Source organism: Ricinus communis, chromosome 9 (assembly GCF_019578655.1).
Source record: "Ricinus communis isolate WT05 ecotype wild-type chromosome 9, ASM1957865v1, whole genome shotgun sequence".
Taxonomy (NCBI): domain Eukaryota; kingdom Viridiplantae; phylum Streptophyta; class Magnoliopsida; order Malpighiales; family Euphorbiaceae; genus Ricinus; species Ricinus communis.
Window position 1 is genome coordinate 22,997,884 of NC_063264.1, and position 21,552 is coordinate 23,019,435.

General features: G+C 30.6%; 2 protein-coding genes across 2 annotated transcripts; one reads left to right on the forward strand and one right to left on the reverse strand.

Annotated features, from left to right (window-relative positions):
* Window positions 1-4,299: 4,299 nt before the first annotated feature.
* LOC8282139 (L-ascorbate oxidase homolog) lies at window positions 4,300-6,568 on the reverse strand. Its single transcript, XM_002523335.3, has 3 exons — window positions 6,132-6,568; window positions 4,940-6,046; window positions 4,300-4,833 (listed from the first exon to the last, which is right to left on the reverse strand). The coding sequence occupies exons 1-3, from the start codon at window positions 6,377-6,379 to the stop codon at window positions 4,533-4,535; spliced, it is 1,656 nt and encodes a 551-aa protein (XP_002523381.2). The 5' UTR covers window positions 6,380-6,568; the 3' UTR covers window positions 4,300-4,532.
* Window positions 6,569-18,047: 11,479 nt separating this feature from the next.
* On the forward strand, window positions 18,048-20,230 carry LOC8282140 (L-ascorbate oxidase homolog). The gene is made up of 3 exons (XM_002523336.4): window positions 18,048-18,432; window positions 18,582-19,688; window positions 19,782-20,230. The coding sequence occupies exons 1-3, from the start codon at window positions 18,185-18,187 to the stop codon at window positions 20,080-20,082; spliced, it is 1,656 nt and encodes a 551-aa protein (XP_002523382.2). The 5' UTR covers window positions 18,048-18,184; the 3' UTR covers window positions 20,083-20,230.
* The last annotated feature ends 1,322 nt before the right edge of the window (window positions 20,231-21,552 follow it).

The following is a 21,552-nucleotide window of genomic DNA, read 5'->3' on the forward strand; positions in this document are numbered from 1 at the left end:
CCTGTTGAACCCCGAAATTATCATGTTGCTCTAAAAGATCCTCGATGGGTTATGGCCATGGAAGAGGAACTACAGGCCCTTCATTCAAACCAAACCTGGTCATTAGTTCCTTGACCCCAAAATGTGAATGTTGTTGGATCAGAATGGATTTATCGTATAAAGCAACGAGAGAATGGATCTATTGAGCGCTTCAAGGCTCGTCTTGTTGCCCGTGGTTTTACACAAGTCTCATGTATTGATTTTGATGAGACTTATAGCCTAGTTATTTGTCATACTACTATTCGTCTTGTGATAGCACTTTCAACTTCTCTAAACTAGCACATGAAACAACTAGATGTGAAGAACGCATTTTTGCATGGAAATTTAAAGGAGATTGTGTATATCGAACAACCCCCTAGTTTTGTGGATCCACACAAACCTGATCATGTATGCCTTCTTCATAAGTCTCTCTATGGGCTAAAGCAAGCTCCTCGAGCTTGGTTTGATCGCTTATCTCGGTTTCTTCTTCATCTTGGTTTTTATTGTAGTAAGGCAAGTTCTTCTTTATTTGTTTATCGTCAAAATTCTGTTACAATATTGCTTCTCATCTATATAGATGACATATTGGTGACTAAAAATAATGACTCCTTTATCTCTAACTTAATTCATCAATTGAGTGTAGAATTTGCTATAAAGGATCTTGGATATCTAACATTCTTTTTAGGTGTGGAAATTAAATACTTCAATGGAGGAGTCATTCTCTCTTAAGGCAAATATATCAAGGATCTTCTCAGCCGTACAAAGATGGCAGATTATACTCCTAATGCTACTCTTATGGTTCTCAAAGAAAACGATAATATGTCAAAACAAAATGGTGTAGATGCTATTCATTACAGAAGTATTGTTGGTGCTCTTCAATACCTCACATTCACTCGACTAGATATTCAACATGCTGTAAATAAAGTTTGTCAATTCTTCAACTCCTCCACGGAACTACATCTTAAAGCAATCAAACGAATTCTTTGCTATCTTAAAGGTACACAAGACTATGGCTTACGGTTCATTTCTAACAGTCTTCTCTCTTTGTATGCTTTTTCAGATGCCGATTGGGCATGTTGTCCCTTAACCAGGCGAAGCACAACAGGTTTTTGTGCTTTTCTAGGTGCAAATTGCATCTCTTGGTGTTCAAAGAAGCAACAATTGCTCGATCTAGTTCAAAAGCAGAATATAGGTCCATGGCTTCCACCACAGCTGAATTAACTTGGCTCACATTTTTATTACGTGACATTGGCATCCCTTTACTTCATGCTCCATAATTATTCTGTGACAATATCAACGCTCTTCATATGTCGGTTAATCCTCTTTTTCATGCGAGGACAAAGCATATCGAAATAGACTATTATTTTGTCCGAGAAAAGGTAGCCATCAGTCATCTTGTCACTCGGTTTGTGCCATCTTCACATCAAATTGTAGATATTCTCACCGAGTCCTTACCAAAGGCACCTTTTGTTTTCCTTCACGACAAGATGAGACTCCATTTACACTCCATCTCTAACTTGAAGGGGGCTAATAAGGAAGAAAAGCTAATTGAGGAAACAAAATATTTTACAGAGACAACATAAACAAATATTACTGTAAAAAATCAAGAAAATATTCAAAGGAATCATTATCATCAACTCATGCCTATAATCAAGGAGTTAATATAGTATACACTTTGTATCTTGTTATCTTGCCTTTTTAATTCTCCTTTCTCTTTGTATATAAGTTTGACCTGTTTTAGGAAAAACACACAGCAAATTGAATAAAATATTAAGTTTATAAGAGTTTTTCATAAAGAACAAGTGGTTTCTTATGTGATTGTAACTTAGGTGTTTGGGTTTTGTAACATTCTAATATGTTTTATGTTTAGTTTGTATTTCTTTAGAAACTTGATTTTCATTTAATGATTTAGATTTAAAAAATTGATTATCGTCCAATTGGCCATATGTAGTATGTCTATCTCAGTAATAATTAAAATACATCATGTTATAAAATTTGTGAGGAATCCTACGATAAAGTATAGTAATGGAGAGGTAGAAGTGTTCCCAACAAGTGACATTGACTTGTTGCACTATCAGAGGGTTATGGACATGGTTAGTCTTTTAGGATATGTGAATAATCCTAGATTATTTTGGTTAAACCCTAAGGGATTTATAGATAGGGATTTACTGCATTTTTATGATGATAATACTATACTTATGATGTTGAATACTTATAAGATAGATGGAGTGTGATTGACTTGTATTGTGAACATGGTATTGATAAGACTGTGATATTGGATTATGATTTGCCTTTGCTTGAAGGTGCAACAATAGGGTCTAATGTGAATGAATTTGAAGTTGGAGGTAATAAAGAAGCTGGTGTGAGAGGTGAAAAAGAAACTGAGGAGATTGGAAAACCTGAAGTGCATAATATAAATGCATATGAGATTGATGAAGTTGATGACTTTATAATTAACCCGAATAATAATGCAAGTACAGAAAAAGATGATGATGAGTTAATAAATGCTAGAGAAAAAGAGCTTATGTTGAAGAGAAAAGGGTAGGTGCAAAGAGGAAAGCAGTGAAGAAGAAGGAGGCGGAATAAACTCTACTGAAGTTGTGCGTGAAACGGGACCAAGCAATCATCAATCTGAAAAAAGTTGGGATGGATGAGGAGTATCATGATAATGATTCTTATGACAGTTTTGAGGAAGAATCAGACATCGAAGGAAACATAATAGTTAGAAAAAAATAGAAAATAAGGTTGTTTATGACCCTAAAATTAAAGCTCTTATCTTTGTAGTTGGTATGGTGTTCAAAGTGCATAAGAGTTCAGAAATGCATGCATTAAATATTCAACTGCTAGGGGATGTTGATATTAACTTCAAGAGGAATGAAAAGGAAAGAGTGAGAATAGTATGTTACTTCAAAAATTTTCCATGACTGTGCTTTGCAAGTAAGGAGGGAAGCAGTGGAGATTTCAAGATAAAAACATATATTCCCAAACATAGATGCTTGAAGGCATCCACAAGTAGAAGGATGACATGTAAATACCTTGCATTTTACTTTAAAGATGTAGTTATGGAGAAACTGGCAATCAAAAAGAAAAACTAAGGAGGGAATGATTACAATTCTAAAAGATGATATTTTAAATATTATATTTACTAATAAATTAATATTTTAATTATATAACAATTCTAATTCTAAAAATAGTAATATCAATTATATTGATAGTATTAATTTATATAATATTAGAAATAATAAATAAATATTTTTAAAATAATTTTATATTAGTACACTAATAAAATCTGAAAATATTAAAAAACTAAAAAAATAATTAAAAATATCTAATTTGGGAAAAGATACAAAAGTGACCGAGTAAAAGGACAGGGATGGATTTATTAAGGGCATATAAATTTACTTATTTCGATTAGTATTTAGTTTATATGGGTTTTAACGATAACTTGGTGATTATTCAGTTGAATAAGTTCATATTCTTCAAGTAGAATGTAACATAATAATCTTAATTAAAAGACTATGTCAACATCCAACTTAACAACCAGCGAAATCAACTCTGGCCAATTCAGGAGATTTAGGTTGTTGTTATCTATTTGCAAAAGGTTCTTCAATCGCACTTTTTCTTTTTCTTTTTTTTAAAGGGGATAAGTTAAGACTTACAAATTTTCATATTATTATATGCAATATAATTGTTGTTGTTTAAAAGAATCATTATGTAATCATTCAAATGAAATGATTATTCAAGTCGGGAGACCGAATTTTGTGATTTGCATTGAAGAGAAGATAGAGTTTCTTAATGCGTTCGAGTTATTGGCTCATCTGAACCGGTCCGTCGAGCCTTTTGCACTTGACCTGTTGAACCCCCTTTCCCTACACGCGATTTAGCTTCTGAGGTCGAGCAGTCTCAATTTCACTCTAGGATTTGCGAATAAATGTTGTCTGAAAGAGGGTATTATTTAAGTCCGGAGACAGAATTTTGTGATTTGCAACTCAGTTGTTTCGTGCATGGTGTGTATGAGAAGGAGGAAGTAGTGTTACTATTGAAAATTGGGAGAAATTGGTTAGCAATATTCCACGTACACAGTACCATTAATTCACCATAAATAAATAAATGTGTATGAAAGGATAATATATATTATATAAGCAAGCAAGTAGTATAAAATCCATTTAATTATTTGTTGTAGAGAATTTGAAATTATTGAACAACAAATCCCACAATTTGTATTTGGACAATTCTAAATATATTTTAGAGGAACCCCAAATAGGTATTGGCACTCGAACATAAGAAAGGAACATGTAAATTCATTATATAATTAAGAAGAAACAAAAATGTGATGGCAAGGGCTACATACGAACATCGTCAGGCAACTTTATATAATGTTGTACCAACCCCTCTTATTCAGCACCATCATCTACTCTGTCTGGATGCACAATCACGTGTCAAATATTAATCCTTCCCTTGTCACCCTTCTCTATTACTGTGTGTCAAGAGGTATGGCATTAGTAGGAACAAGTTTAAACACTGTAAGGTGGGGGATTTGGTAAGTCTTTGACGAGGCCACAAAGTAATGCGTTATCAGGGATATTATATTCATCCCTCAAGGAGCGGGCCGGAGAAATAACACTTGCATAAAGTTGTTGGCCGAGATAGGTCCTCTCCCATACCTCAGACCTGATGTTCCACATTCCAGCGTTGTCGAATGTCAAGAAGATGGCTGCCCAAGATTTGGGAAATACCTGGACAGTGGTCCTGCTTACCGCATCAAGGAGATTGTAGTTCTTCCTCTTCTCGGGAGTCCATGTGCCAGGCTCCACGCTGTTCATTTAAATATTTACACGTCAGTTAAAGTTATGCATCTAGTAAACAGGAACAAGCATGCGAATATTAAGCAACAGGAATCAGTCAAACGCCAAATTCTTACGCTACTGCGAAGAAGGAATATCCATCCAAGTGCCAGGACTGAATGCTCTTCTCTGGGTTCTCAAAGATGATCTCCACAAAGTTACGGAATGTCATGTTGAGAACATTAGGTTGTGTGACAACTTCGGTAATCTTTGGTGGTGGGTCATCCTTAATGGTATCATACTTGAACACCTTGTCCGCAATTCCATAATACTCAGCAAGCTTGAGGGGAGTCTCTGTATCAGTGTGGGAAACACCATTGATAGCATACCGAAGCTTGCCCCCTGCTCTGCTAGGTGAGTTAACAAGTTTGATAGTACGGGTAATATTGATGGATCCATAATGGTAAGAACCCTGAGGGTTGGGCCTTGCAGCACTGGCAGTGAGATTCCAGCGGAAGGAACGGAATTGATTGAGGGACCAAGCCCATCCAACAGGTGCTTCAGGGAGCTCAGGTGATGCTGGTCCCTTGCCATTAGTGTATCTAATGATTCCCTTAGCAGTTTGGACTGTCTTCATGAATCGAGTGGAAGCCACCATGTAGTAGTCCTTGGGAGCCTGGTTAGCTGTCACAAGCACGCTAAGGCATTGACCGACATGCACGTCAAGGGACTCGTACACATTCTGCACCACATGGGAGCCCTCCATCTCCACCAGCTTCATCTCGTGGCCTTGGATCCTGAAGTTGAGAGAAGTCTTGATCCCAGCATTACATACCCTGTACTTGTAAGTTTTATCAGGTTTCATGGTAAAGAGAGGTTCGTCCTTGCCGTCTCCCTTTGCGTTTTTGCCATTGATGAGGACACCATCTGGTCTACCGAGCGAGCGTCCGCTATCCAAGAAAGTCCTAAGAGACTTGTGGCTCTTGGTGTACCAGTCGTTAAGAACGACAGTGTAGTCATCCTCAGGATCAGGATAAGGGACAGGGATTAGCAAACGGCTATTGATGTGGAGGCCACCAAAAGCGCCAGATGCCCTGTGCAAGGCGGTGCTTGGATAGTAGATGAAGCTACCAATTTGATCCTTGACTTGGAAATGATAGGTGTAGTTGCTGCCGGGGGGAATGGGGCAGTTGGTTCCTGGCACTCCTTCCTGCCACGAGTTCTTTCTCTGTTGAATACCGCTCCTAAAACAAATAAAAGTGCAAGTTGATTATTTAGCGTAAAGGAAAAGAAAACAGATGTAAAGATTGTTGAAGGAAGGTTAATTACCATGTCAAGAGGAATGGCTCATCGATGTTATTGAAGACATTGATAACAACATTGTTGTTGCTCGTTGAATTGATGACAGGTCCAGGAAATTGATTGTTGATGAGAATGACTTGCTGGGGAACTCCTAAAGGAGAGAGTGTACCGTAGGTGATATTCCATGTGAAAAACAAGTAAGGGTCTTCACCATGGACACCCAACATTGCCCCAGTCGTCAGACATAGCAACAGTATTAACATCACCCCTTCCATCTCCTCTTTCTCCCTGTTATTCTTTTATCCTTTTCTGCTATTATTTCTTTTTTCCTTAAAATATATATAAAAAAGAAAAAGAAGAAATTTCCTACTGCCTTGCTTTCTTTCAATGAATTATATATATTGTTTCTCTGGAAGAAGATGCTTTCTCTTCTTCTAAGTTCCTAATTAATGGGTCCATTTGTCCTGTTGTTTAAGTTTTATATATACCAATGAATCTTGTTTCATGGAGAAATGCTAACCATTTAAATCCCGTCAATTTCTCTTTGCTTTTTCTTGCCTGTTGCTCCTCCCATTTCGCCCTTCCTCACACTCGTTTGTTTCGTTCCTATAAGTTTGCTCTTGCTATAATTACCCACATACTTAATTTGGTTTCTTTCTGTTTCTCTTTTAATCTTCTAATCCTAAATTTCTGCTATCTTCTTTCTCAGAAATCCAATAATTAAATAAATGTATAATGTTTTGCTACTGCTTGTAATATATACAGTAGTTTCATACACAGCATGTCTATATATGTATTTACTGACGAGTTTCTCAGGCCAAGAAAAAAGTTTCACAAATTCTGATCTCTGCCACCGGCAGCTCCTTCAGCTCTTTATTAATTTCAAGTTTTGCTCTCTAATTCAATATCAAACTAAAAGGCTTTCACAAATTTTCTAAAAAAGTGTCAAAAATATTATTTTTACTGTCAACAAATCCTTTTTTAAAAATATTATTAGTTAAGCTTTTATTTTAAAAATATTGTAATGTTAGAAGCATCATTTTTGGACTAGACGACATTCAAGTGAATGAAAAATTTACAAAAAGTCATTTAATTCATTTACATATTTTTAATTAAAACTCTAAATTAATTTTTTTTTTTTGCAATACTATTTCTAAATGACTAATTAATTCATGTGAAATTAAATTATATTAGTTATTAAATTGTTTATTAATTTAATGTTATACTATCTATAAATTATATATACACTGATATATATATATATATATATATATATATATATATATATATATATTTATTTATTTATTTATTAATCTCCGAAACTTTTTCAGATTGAGAAACCATCTAGTATAATAAAAGTATTTTCATTGTTGTGGAATGAAAAGTCTTCATATCTTAATAATGATATAAGTGAGATTTTATCATTTTTATAGTAAGTACAAAAGATAATTATATTGATAAACAATTTATAAAAATAATTAAAAAATGATAAACTATAATATTTTTATATGAAAATATATACAAAATAGTATATGTTAGAATAAAAGATAGAATAAATTTTGAAAAATATTATGAATCATATATAATAAGTTATAACTTGACTTTATATCATATTGAAGTTATTAATATATAATTTATTTTTACATATATATAAATTAAATTTAAAAAATAGAAAACAATCATAAATTTTTTATAATATACAGTAAAATGTATATATTAAGTGTTTGTTTAGTATATGTTAATCAAAATATAAATTTATTCAACATATTTTAATTTCAAAATTCTTTTCTTTTTTCAATAGCGATGAATATAATACCAATATTTATTAAATATTATGAAATATATTTAACTTATTTTAATATATATTTTTATATGAAATATACTTACTATATTTATATATTTAAAAGGGATAAGTACATAAAAGTACCTTGTAGTTTCATCATTTTATAACTTTCAGTATGTGGTCTTTTTTTAGATAAAAAGATACATGTGATTACAAATCATGATAAAAAAATATATTTCACCATTAAAAAGTTTTGATTTGCAAGGATTTAGCCATTTTCACTTCAATCAGCCATCATTATTATGTTTCTTGTATTTGATAATATGGATTTAGAGCTTAATAACTCAAAATATCATTTTTTGACCGTTAAATCAATATCGTCAGCTTAATGACTTTTTAAATTATGGTTTAACGGTCAAATGTTGAAATTATGAGAACTTAAACATTAAACTCATGTTATCAAATACAGATAACATGATAATAATGGCCGATCGGCATAGAAATGACTAAATTCTTGCAAATCGAGACTTTTTAACGGCAATTTACTTTTCTTATCACGATTTATAACTACATACCTCTTTTTGTCTGAAAAAAAATCACAAACTAAAAGTTGTAAATTGATGAAACCACATGGTACTTTTGTGTACTTATCCTTATTTAAAACAACACAAGCAAAAGTTACAGTAAATAGTATATGTTTTACAGATTTGTGTATATATTTTATATATATTTAAAATAAATTTGGTATACAACTAGTGTATGATTTATTTTACATATATGTCAATTATATTTTAATTTGTTTAAAATGTATACCGTAAATATATATTTATAAATGTATAATATATGTTAGCATTTTGGTATCTAGTTAGTATCTAGTTAGTACATATTTAATATATTTATAGTAACTAATTGGTATATATTTAGTATATCGTTATATATGAAGTGCGAGACTCTTAATTTTTCTTACTATTTTATTATATAAGTTATATATAGATAATAGGGAAAGTATAGAAATATACCTTGAAAAGTGTAGAAATATACCTTGTGGTTAGACACTTTTGCATTGAGAGGACTATGATTTTTTTCGTAACAAAAAAATACCTTGTAATTTAGTTTTCTTACATTTTTACTATCTTACAAATTAATATTCTTAGAATTTTATGATTAATATTAGTATAATATTCATTTTTAAAATAAAATTATTTTATAAGTGATTTACTTCCAAATCAACTATCATTGATATTTCTAAAAATATTATAATTTTATTTTTTATTTTTAATAAAATTAAAAAATATATATTTGTTTTATTTAACATGAATTCAGTGTAATTAGTTATATGCTAAATCACTTAATAAGTGATTCTGTTATTAAAAATGAGTATTATACTAATATTACATTATAAAAATTTAAAAATATTAGTTCGTAAGGTAGTAAAAATGTAAGGAAACTAAATCACATGGTACTTTTTTGTCACGAAAAAAACTACAATCCCCTTAAGTGCGAAAACACTAAACCACAGAGCACTTTTTTGTACTTTTTTCGAAATAATATGAATACAATTCACATGCAGCTCTTACACCACTAAAAGAATTGAAATAAGAAAATAAACTAAAAGGAATAAATCTTAAAATGTTATGCATGCTAATTATAAGGAAAGTCTCCATTATATGATAATAATATAAAATGAATGATTAAATAGTATAAGATTTTTCAATTGTAACACCTTTATAAAAAATAATAATTGTAAATATAAAAATTATTTGAAAGAGCGTAGTAATAAAAATAAAAAATAAAAATCTATAATATATTTAAAAGAGTGAATTTTTGAATTGACTAAAATACCCTAATAGAATTAATTACAAATCACCTATAAAATGTTTAAATTTGTAAATAAAAATTATATTGAAATACTTTATGAAAAATATAAATTAATTCTTTTATATTTTCTATTGATATTTATGATACTAAAATAATTATTAGAAAAATTAAACAAATATAAAAATCCAACTATTAATATAGTTTTTTCAGAGCAATTAATATAATTTTAATTAAAAAATATAACAATAAAAAAACTCAACTTGTAATTCTCTTTTGAAAAATTTAATATAATTTTTATTATTTCTTAAATATTAAAAAAAAAAACTATTCCAATTGCAAGTATTACAAATAAATATAAAAGGCAAAAAGAAAAGAAAAGTGACTTAAACGTAATCTCTCTTCCTTTATTTATGCTAAGAAGTGTAGTCTCCACTCTACTCTTCTTAAGAACTCACGTGACATATATATATATATATATATATATATATATTTTGCTTTTTGCTTTTTCTTTGTGTTGGTCCATGATACTAAATGTAGACAGATACATGATATAATTATCCAACTATTGCAGCTGATTCAATTAGAAGACACAAATCTACAAGAGAGAAAAGAAGAGTTCATTCTGTAAGGTATTGGGGTTTCTAAAGTGCAATGTGGACAATTCTTCACTTGTATGGCTGCAGCTGGAAATGTCCTCAAACATCACACTAGTATAAGATTCTCGTATAAGCTCTACCTTTTGTGTCGCTAAATCGCTAAATCTCACTCTCGAAAGTGCAATGTGGACAATTCCTCACTTGTATGGCTGCAACTGGAAATGTCCTCAAAGATCACACTAGTATAAGATTCTCGTATAAACTCTACTTTTTGTATTGCTAAATCTCCGGAGAGTGAGAAACTAAAAAAAATATGAGATTCATAATGACCCATTCAAAAAAAATACTTCATTTTTTATGACACTAACAACAAATATGTACTAATCATATCTCTGGTTAAAAAGTATATCATATAAATTATACGCATACGAAAGGCTCTGTAGAAATCAGGTCAATCCCTTCTCATCCCATCACTGAATGAACTTGATTATGAGATTACTATCTTATGTTAATTCTTTTTTTCTCTATTAATAAATAGTGCTTATATTATGAAAATGAGAGTAATTGCATGAATTATGTAAAATTTGTTATTGATTAATTAGCTCTATGTATATACAAAAACTAAAAAGAGAAAACTAACTAATCACCTTAACTAACCATTGCCAATTCAGCAAAGGCAACAATCTATTTGGCTATTATATAACAGACTTTGACTTGATTCTAAATGAAATATACTAGCTAATTTCTTTTGTGCTCTACTGCAATGTAACTTCAGATATATCTTGACACTCTCCTTCAAGACGAGCATTTATATAATACGTATTCATCTTGTCAATCAAGTAGCTAAATTGTCTTGGATGTGGCACTTTAGTAAAGACATTTGCAATCTGTTACTAGTTTTCACATGGACAATTTCTAGTTCACATGTAAAGATCTTCTCCCTTATATACTGATAACCCATCACAATATATTTTGTTCTTTTATGAAACATAAACCTTCTATAATGTGGAGAGCTGAGATGTTGTCACAATCGATTGTTTATTAGGAAGCTTGAGATCTTTTAACAAGTAATTGAGCAAAACCCACTTCTCTAGCTACATGGCCATAACCCTTTACCTTGCCTCTGCAAAACTTCTTGACATAGTATTTTGTAACTTGTAATAGACTTTCTAATCCCCTTAAATATCCATATCCACTATCGGTATAGGCTTTCAATTGAATTTATGAATTAGCTAAGAAAAACATCCCTCGTTTAGGAGCATCATCATCATCATCACAATAATAATAATTAAATACCTAAGTACGTACATAGCTACTGTCAAATGCACATTTGCTGGACTGTCCATAAATTTAGTAAGCACACGCACAATATCCAATGTGTCTGACCTAGTCATTCTTAAATACATTAACTTGCCTTTTAATGTTTTATACTCAAATGGATTGTCAAGCAATGAGTCATCTTGATGACTTAGATGATGATTAACAACAATAGGGATCCTAGAAGGCTTTAGCAAATAACCCAAATTCCTGTAATAACTCGAAAATACTTTCTCTAAGAAAGAGCAATACCCTCCCTTGATCTAGCTATTTCTAGACTTAAGAAATATTTGAGCTTTCCTAAGTCAACATATTTTTCACTGCCTAAATTAAGGACTCACTATTTGCTATGCTAACACAACTCTACTATTTACTTAAGGAACAATTTAGTCATTTTGTATAATTATTAGGATTTATATTAGAGTTATTATGAAATAATATTTGATGGAGATAAGAATATCTATAGTCTTATCTATTAGATAAATTTATCTTGGATATATTTATTTTTAAGGAGACTTATCATTGTGAAGGACGCTTCTCTCTATATATATCAACAAACCTAGTTCTAAAGGAGATGGGAGAAGTCTCTCCTATCTGCTCTCTATTACATCTCTCATCTGTATCTGTCCATCATTCTTGTCTCTATAATTTTCTACTATTATTCATTAAACAATTTAGCTTTAGTTTTCATAATTCTTTTAAGATCTAGAAAGCTTTTTAAGAAGTGGAAATTGATGACCAATCATCTTCTTATTTGAAGAATTCTGGATTAAGGGAGCTTTTACTTTTACTTTTATTTTTGTCTTTTTATTTAATAACCATGATCATTGAGTTAAATATGATAGACTAGTTTTTTTAAGTGTTTAGTTTAACTTTTTTTTTACTTATGTATGAACCTTGTTATCTTTTTATTTAATGAATGATTTTTTGTCTTCATATCTTTATGAGTTTCATTTATTATTATTATTTGACCATCATATCAATTTAATAATAGTAGCTATTATGAAAATATTTAAGTTAATTGTATTAAAAACACTATTTTTACTTTAATCTATATTAGTAGAAGAAGCTTTAGTTGCATCATTAGCTTGAGTAATTAAAAAAACAGGAACATCAATATCTCATTCATTAGATTTATGCTTAAGATTAAAACAAGAGGATTACTAAGTTATTGGCTAAGCTAAATACTATTTTTATCATGTAGTTTTAAATCATAAAGCATTAGCATTGGATATTTATTTATTGTTTGGTTACTTTACTTTATCAATATTATTCTCTCAAAATATTAGTATAGAGTGTTTAGATTTACTTTTATTCTTTTGTGTTGATAATTAATTTATATAATAAGTGGCCTTATAAAATTATAAATCAATTATTTTGTAGGTATACTTATTTTTGAAACTCTTCTACTAGAATAAAATTGTAAATTATGAAGAATATATAACTGAAAACCTTGAAAAAAAAATCGATGATTGGAAAATCCCAAAAGTCGATAAAGAAAAAATTTATAGAAGCTCAAAACTTAATCATTTTAAAACTGTTTTACTATTAAAATTAAAGAAAGAGATATTCAGCTTTCAAAATCTTTTGAAACAATAAAATTTTTCTATGCAAAGGCTTTACATACCTATAGGGATAAAAACTTTAAAATATTCACATAGGATTGGCTCAAGTTGAAATTAAACTTTTAATAAAAGAAGGTTTAAATACGTCCATCTTAGGAGTTCTTAGAGATGATAGGTTCATAAATTTTCAAGACTGTCTACTTAGTTTAGTAGAGTGTGCCTTTGTAGTGGACCAATATGATTTGTATATTATCCGAACATAATAATATTTTTAAATAATAAAAGTATTCTGCAATCTTTGATATTGCAAATTAAAACCTACAATTATAAAATATTAGAAGGATCAATTTGAGTGGCCTTAATATATAAAATCCATTATAAGCCTTCGCAACTAAAAAAGGTTCAGTCTAGAAAAAGAGAAACTCTTCTTTTAAAATAAACCTTATAAAGTCTAACATTGTAATCCGTAGATCTATAAAAGAAGAGATATAATCCTTCGAGATAAATAGATCTCAAGAGCAATAGAACTTAAGAAAGAAGAACCTTCTGAACCTCCCAGACCAAATAACCATATCAGGAAAAGAATTTGATATAGATAAAAAGTATTCACATAATGATTTCTATTCTAAAGAAAACAGAGAAAAAAATTATGCTTCTTTAAGCATTTTATAAACACAAGATCTGAAAATTTTAAAAGAATTTTTTGATTTTGTCCTATAAAACAAAGCACATATTTTAATCTTTGATTGGTTTGAAATGCATGCTTCAAAAAATAAAATTTCATACCCTTTTAAACTTTGAATCCTCTCACAAGACCTAAAACTGTAGATTGGAAAACAAATGAGGGAAAATTAGAATATGTTCATCCTTCTGTTAAGCAGATAAAAATACTCTATTTAAACTAAACTGTAGAAGCTTCACCATATAAAACTTTAAACTAAGATACAAATGTAAATTATAAAAATAATATTTTATAAAATAATTGCACAAATGTTCATTTGCATAACATAGGAGAATATATCAACAGGATAGAGCAATGTGTACAAGATCTTTACATAATTAAACAAACAAATAAAAAAAAACTAAAGAGTTTTGTCTTTAAACCATATAAAATTTTCAAACAAAGTCAAAAGGATATCTAATCAGGAAAATCCGACCTTATCAAAGCCATTAAGGATCAATTGGAAATGATAGAGTCATATTCTATTGGCCCGGTTGTTCTTGACACAACATAATAATAAAAAAAATTAAAGTAGAATTAATGTCTTGGAAAAAATAGATTCTACTTCTCATGATTCTAATAAAGCAGCTTTCTAAGTGGACAAACCTTTTATAAATAAAATAACTCGGTAAAACAATTAAATATAACCGATAGATATATGGTTAGAAAATAAATCTCGTCTTGTATTAAACTAAATTTAATACGACAACTCTATATGAATGGAACCTAGATAGAAAGATAGAAAGTCTTAGGACTCCTTTAGTAGATGACTATGGCAGCAAATGCCTATAGAATCCAAAATAAAGCTGGTGATAAAGCTATCGTTGAACTCCTTATTTTAGATTTTTCAAGACAACTCAAGGGTTGGTGGATTACCATTTGATCCCTAGATAACACCTAGGCACCTTGAATGCAGTCCAAATAGATGAATCAGGTAATCTAATCCTAGATGAACTTGGATAGGTTATCCAGGATACCGTAAAAACCCTGATGTACACCATCTCTTTCTACTTCATTCGAGACTCTTCGCATCTTAAGGATAAAAATGTAGAATTATTATCCAACTTAAGATATAAAATAACTAAGTGATTTGGTATAAGACTACCTTCCTAACTAGAATCATGCTCAGGGAGGATCCAAACTTTTCGAAAAAAAAGAAGTTCGTAGCAGGACTCTTGATCCTTCTAGTTGAAACGGTCAGAAATAGAATTAAAAAAGAACATTTGGAACCCACAAGATTGACTGTAACAACTTGACATATGGAGAACTGGTAAGTTTTACCCAACTTGATATATAGACGATGTTTTAGTATTTTCAGAGGCTATAGTACAACACTTTAAATACTTGAAAACCTTCTTCGTTATAACCAGAAAAATAACTTAGTGGTATCCAAAGCTAAAGTGGTCCTGTTACAGAAAAAAAATTAAGATTTTTAAGACATCACATCACACGAGAATGATAACTCTAATAGAAAGGTCTTGGAGTTTGCAAACAAATTTCTTAATAAAATCCTAGATAAACAACAGTTGCAAATATTTCTAGGAATTTTAAATTATGTGATAAATTTATGTCTTAGTATAAACCTCTTAGCTAAATTTTTGCATGATAGGCTTAAAAATATTTAGTAATCTGGATAGATAAGCATACTAAAACAGTTTAAAGAATTAAAACCTTAGTCTTAGAAATCTTTTGCCTTCACTTAGCGGACCCTACTCTAATAAAAATAGTAAAAATTGATACTTGAGATACAAAATGGACATGAGTGTATCATCCAATTCATTTATGCATATTAGAATGATTATCAAAAAAATTATTCCATTATAATAAAAAAATCTTGAGCATTGTCATGTACATCTAAAATTTTCAAAGTGATTTGCTCAAATTAATATTTTTACTTCGTATTGATTGTAAATCTATTAAAATTTTTTACAAAAAGGATGTTCAAAATATTATATCAAAATAGACTTTTACCATATTGCATGCTATTCTTTCACTATTTGATTCTGAAATAGAATTTATCAAAGGCGATATAAGTTCAATTCTAAATTTTCTAACTCGAGAATTTTTGTAAGATAGATAAATGGTTTGAAAAAAATTAAGGAACAATGGTTCAAATTGAACCAGAAAATCCAAATAAAACTCTAAATAAAATTCCAAACATAAAACCTATCTCATCTTTTCAACTAATAACCTCATGGATTGAAGCAGTGAAAAAAGATGAAGGTGCTCAAACCAGTGCCTCTTTCTCATCCCTAAAACAGCAACAAGTTTAAACATGGGTTGAATACATTTACTAAACAACCTGAGCTCACAACTTGTGAACTTAGCATTATTTCAAATCCTGAGAAAAAAATTCCTTTCTCAAGAAAATTCTCAAAACACAATTAAAATAATTTCTCCAAATACCTAAATTGGTTTTTTCCCAATTTGAGTATTTTTATAGAAAAATCTCCAAAATATTATCATGATGGAAGCTTTATAATTTACAACTAAAAGCTTTATTATTAAAAACTTACAGAGGTTTTAAATTCTTGATTATTATTGTTACAAGAAAAGATATACACTTGAGATACAGTGTTTGGTTTTAAAACAAAAATAAAAATAAAAAAAATCTTTCTAAAAGTTATAAAAAAATAAACTTAAGAGATGAAATTCTGCTTTTTATAATTCTTGGAACTAACTTCTATCTTCCTCTTGCTTGGGTTTTCTCTTTTATAAAAGTCTTGGGGTGTTCTTCCCCATAACAGGAGGTGGACGCTAGCTCATCTTCATATGAAGTGGTCCTAAAAGATAAGTATTTCAGCTTATTTTTACATGGAGTTGTTTTTATCCTCTTGTATTGGTAAGAAATGCATTTTAAAAAAAAAGTCTATAAAAATTTTAAAAGTTTTGTATAATATAATATTTTTTTTATTTTATTAGACCACCATGTTGATTTTCAGTCCATCAATCCTAAGTTAAATATATACAGGCACATTGGGTTGTTTAAAGTTTTATATACAAGCCCATTGAGTTGTACAAAGAATATTTTTCTAGAAAAAAAAACAATGCCTAAGAAATTCTTTAATTTTATTTACATGAAATGCAATATTTCGCACTCGTATTACTTTTTTTTTATAAATATGAAATACAATTTATCATTTTATTTTTTTTAGTGGCATATATGTGAAAAGATATTCTTATATTAATAAATATAATTATATTAATTGATAAATAATTATATATATATATATTCGATACTCTTAAATTTGTAAATTTACCACCAATTATATGCATTAAAATAAGAAAAAGAAACATGTGGAGAAAAAGTATTTTTGTTTTTCTAAACATTTCTTGTAATAATTAATAATTATAAGGAATTTCTTAAAATTTTATTAATTATTAATTATTCAATAAAAAATAGAATTAGTTATTGAAAATTTAGAGATATTTTTATCTAAATTTGGTATACACACCACAGTTACAAGTATCATGAGTATTTTACAGTTTGACAGTGAATAATTGTCACATATACTTTATGAATTTGATAAATAGATAAGAACAATACCTTAAATCTAGATATTCATTTTTTGAAAATTTATTAATTAATATAATCATTAATTTTGTTAATTTTAAATATAAGAAAATGAATTAAAATACCATGGCAGCTAGACAGTCCATATATATATATATCTCTGCGCGCGCATGGGTTTGTATTCTTAATATGGGAACTTGAAAAGTAAGTCACAATGTGGAACTGGAGGCATGCATGCATGGGTTTTAAGGCTTCAACTAGCAGTTGTTGCTCGTTTTCTTAGCTATCCTTTCTAATGGGTACTCTTTGAATTATTATTATTATTATAGGCCATGTACTAGTGGATTCAAATTCCACAATAAAGCCTGGATCTAGTTGCTGCCTTGTTATTCAATTGAATCCTTTCTTAATAAGTTTGGTAAAAGAAAGAAGAAAGAAAACGAGGATTCATAGGCGGTCAAAGTGGTGGTAAGAATAGGAAAACAGAAGTTAGTATTTTCCTTTCATTTTTGTGTGGTAATTAATTGGCATAGGTGTAAGCGGATGATGCGGGAAACTTAGTGGTTTTTGTTATGGCATGGAGGAGAATATATTTGGTATAAAAGGGGAGGCTACGGATACCCCATGCAAAAGGGTAGAAGAAGAGAAATAACTTCTTCTTCTTCTTCCATTAGAGACTGGTAAAGCACATTCTTAATTCTATAGGGGGTGGGCAAGGGTTGATTTCACTTCTTTTAACAGAAAAATTAAAAGGTGGGGGGGAAAGATGGCTGGGGTGATGCTGATGCTATTTTTATGTCTCTCTGCTGGGTCATTACTACAGGTCCATGGCGAAGACCCTTACTTGTTTTTCACATGGAACGTTACCTATGGTACCCTTTCTCCTTTGGGAGTTCCCCAGCAAGTCATTCTCATCAACAATCAATTTCCTGGACCTGTCATCAACTCTACCAGCAACAACAATGTCGTTATCAATGTCTTCAATAACATTGATGAGCCATTCCTTTTGACATGGTATCTCTTTTTTACTTCTTTTCTTTTCCATCACCTGTTTCTTGATTTATAAGATTAAAGCTTAATCAATTTGTAAAAAAAGCAAAGGAATTAATAAAAATAATGTTTACTAGTTGCTTTGTTTTAACTCTCAAATCTTTTTGGTATAGGAGTGGTGTCCAACAGAGAAAGAACTCATGGCAGGAAGGAGTGCTCGGAACCAACTGCCCCATCCCCCCTGGAACCAACCACACCTATCATTTCCAAGTCAAGGACCAAATTGGCAGCTTCATCTACTACCCAAGCACAGCCATGCACAGAGCAGCTGGAGGCTTTGGTGGCCTTCACATCAATAGCCGTTTGTTAATTCCTGTCCCTTATCCCGATCCTGAGGATGACTACACCGTCATTGTTAATGACTGGTACACAAAGAGCCATACAAGTCTTAGGAAATCCTTGGATAGTGGAGTTTCTATTGGTAGGCCAGAAGGCGTCCTCATTAATGGCAAAACTGCCAAGGGTAATGGCAAGGATAAGCCTCTCTTTACAATGAAGCCTGGAAAGACATACAAGTATAGGATCTGCAACGCTGGGCTCAAGACATCCATTAACTTTAGGATTCAAGGTCACACAATGAAGCTTGTGGAGATGGAGGGCTCCCATGTGGTGCAGAATATATATGAATCCCTTGATGTGCATGTCGGGCAGTGCTTTAGCGTGCTTGTCACTGCTAACCAGGCTCCCAAGGATTACTACATGGTGGCTTCCACCAGATTCCTGAAGACAGTCCTCGTTGGCAAGGGCATAGTTCGGTACACCAATGGCAAAGGACAAGCATCACCTGTGCTCCCCAAGGCACCTGTTGGATGGGCTTGGTCTCTCAATCAATTCCGTTCCTTTCGCTGGAATCTCACAGCCAGTGCTGCCAGGCCCAATCCTCAAGGTTCTTACCATTATGGATCGATCAATATCACCCGGACTATCAAGCTCGTAAACTCAGCCAGCACGACCGGCGGCAAGCTTCGTTATGCCATCAACAGTGTTTCCCATGTTGAACCAGAGACCCCGCTCAAGCTTGCCGAGTATTTTGGCGTTGCAAACAAGGTCTTCAAGTATGATACAATTCAGGATAATCCACCAGCTAAAATTGGCAAAATCGTCTCACAGCCCAATGTTCTCAACATGACATTCCGTAACTTCGTGGAGATCATCTTTGAGAACCCTGAGAAGAGCATACAATCTTGGCACTTGGATGGATATTCTTTCTTCGTAGTAGCGTAAGTATTAATTCTTTTTTTTTTTTTTAATTTGATTCAATAGATATAAGATTGCATGTCTTATTTACTAAAACGTATATACATTGACAACAGCGTGGAGCCTGGCACATGGACTCCTGAGAAGAGGAAGAATTACAATCTTCTGGATGCAGTGAGTAGAACCACCGTTCAGGTGTTCCCCAAATCATGGGCAGCAATCCTATTGACTTTCGACAATGCTGGAATGTGGAACATCAGGTCTGAGATGTGGGAGAGGACATACCTCGGCCAACAACTTTATGCAAGTGTTCTTTCTCCTGCACGCTCTCTTAGGGATGAATACAACATTCCTGACAATGCTTTGCTTTGTGGCCTTGTCAAAGGTTTACCTAAGCCCCCACCCTACACCATTTAATCTCCCAAACCGCCATTCTGCTATCACTAGATATATGCCATATTCCCGGACTTCTGATCAATGATAGATGGTGATCAATTAAGCGATATATTCTGTTATGTGCTCTCCTTTTCCAAATGGCAATAATAATTTTATTAATTCTTGTTCATCATGCTTGCCCCTTGCTCCCTTCTGTGGTCAGTCAGTTTGCGGCTGTCCCTTGTTCTTGGCCTTTTTCATTTTTTAAAATACATATTAATTAACTATGACCATCTCCACAATGCAATGGTTAGTCCAGAGAAAATACAAAATTGAAAACTAAACTTTAACGGGAAATAAGCATTCGACTTAATCCTTCAATTTTTTAATTTTATTTTATTCAACTCTTTAATTTATATATTTTGTTTTATTAAATCTTTATACGTTTATTTTTACTTTTATTGAGATATAATAGTCCTTAATAAAAGAAATAAAAATATAAAAGCTTAATAAAATAAATAAAAATCTCATAAATACATATAAAATTTTTTAATAAAATTAAAAATAAAAATATAGAAATTCAATAAATTAAATTAAAAATTTAATAATTTAATAAGATTAGAAATTTAATAATGAGTTTTTCCTAATAATAACAATGTAATATACTCCTAAAGTAATGTTTTACTATTAGTAATATGGTCTAATACTCTTGCCAATACATTATTCTCATTCTATTCCGAATTATAATTTCCAATAAAAAATATAGCTCCATGAACAAAATTATGTCGGATGAGCTAACTCTATTAAAAAAAATAATAATAATACTATGTTCATAACAACTATAAATGGAAGGAATTAGAATCATATTCTAATACGGATAATGACTTGAGAAATCCTGAAATTTTATTGGTTCTTACAAATAAATTCAAAAAGCATTTTCTTACAATCAAATTTTAGAAATTTTTAAAAGAATCCTTTATTAATTGATCATCAATATATATATATATATATATATTTTACATTCCAATCCTTAAGCTTTTTAAAAATATATATAATTTTGAACCTTTTTTGTCTAATCTTTTCATAATATTTTGAAAAATGAAATACTTTCTAAAATCACAGGGAGAAAAATAAAGTTTCACCCAATAATACCAATCAATCCTTTTCAATGAGACTATATTTTCATCAAACTATGTTACTACTTTCAACAACTTCTTTCATCAATTATACTTCACTCATTTTTTGCTTATATTTAATCTTCTTTGTTTCAGAAAAAAAAAAAAAAAAACAATTATATTATTTTTTGTTGATATGTTGTTAGATTACTTTGAAAAATGGTAATTTAATATATTAAACATATATAATACCTTAATGACATAAAATGTCTAGAAAAGATTGTATGCATTGGATTTTAGAATTAGAATTGAGTAAACTATTTTATCCAATGAATTGTTTTGTTGTATTCATTTCAAGAATCAATCAATTACAATATTGCTTCTACAACATTTCGTC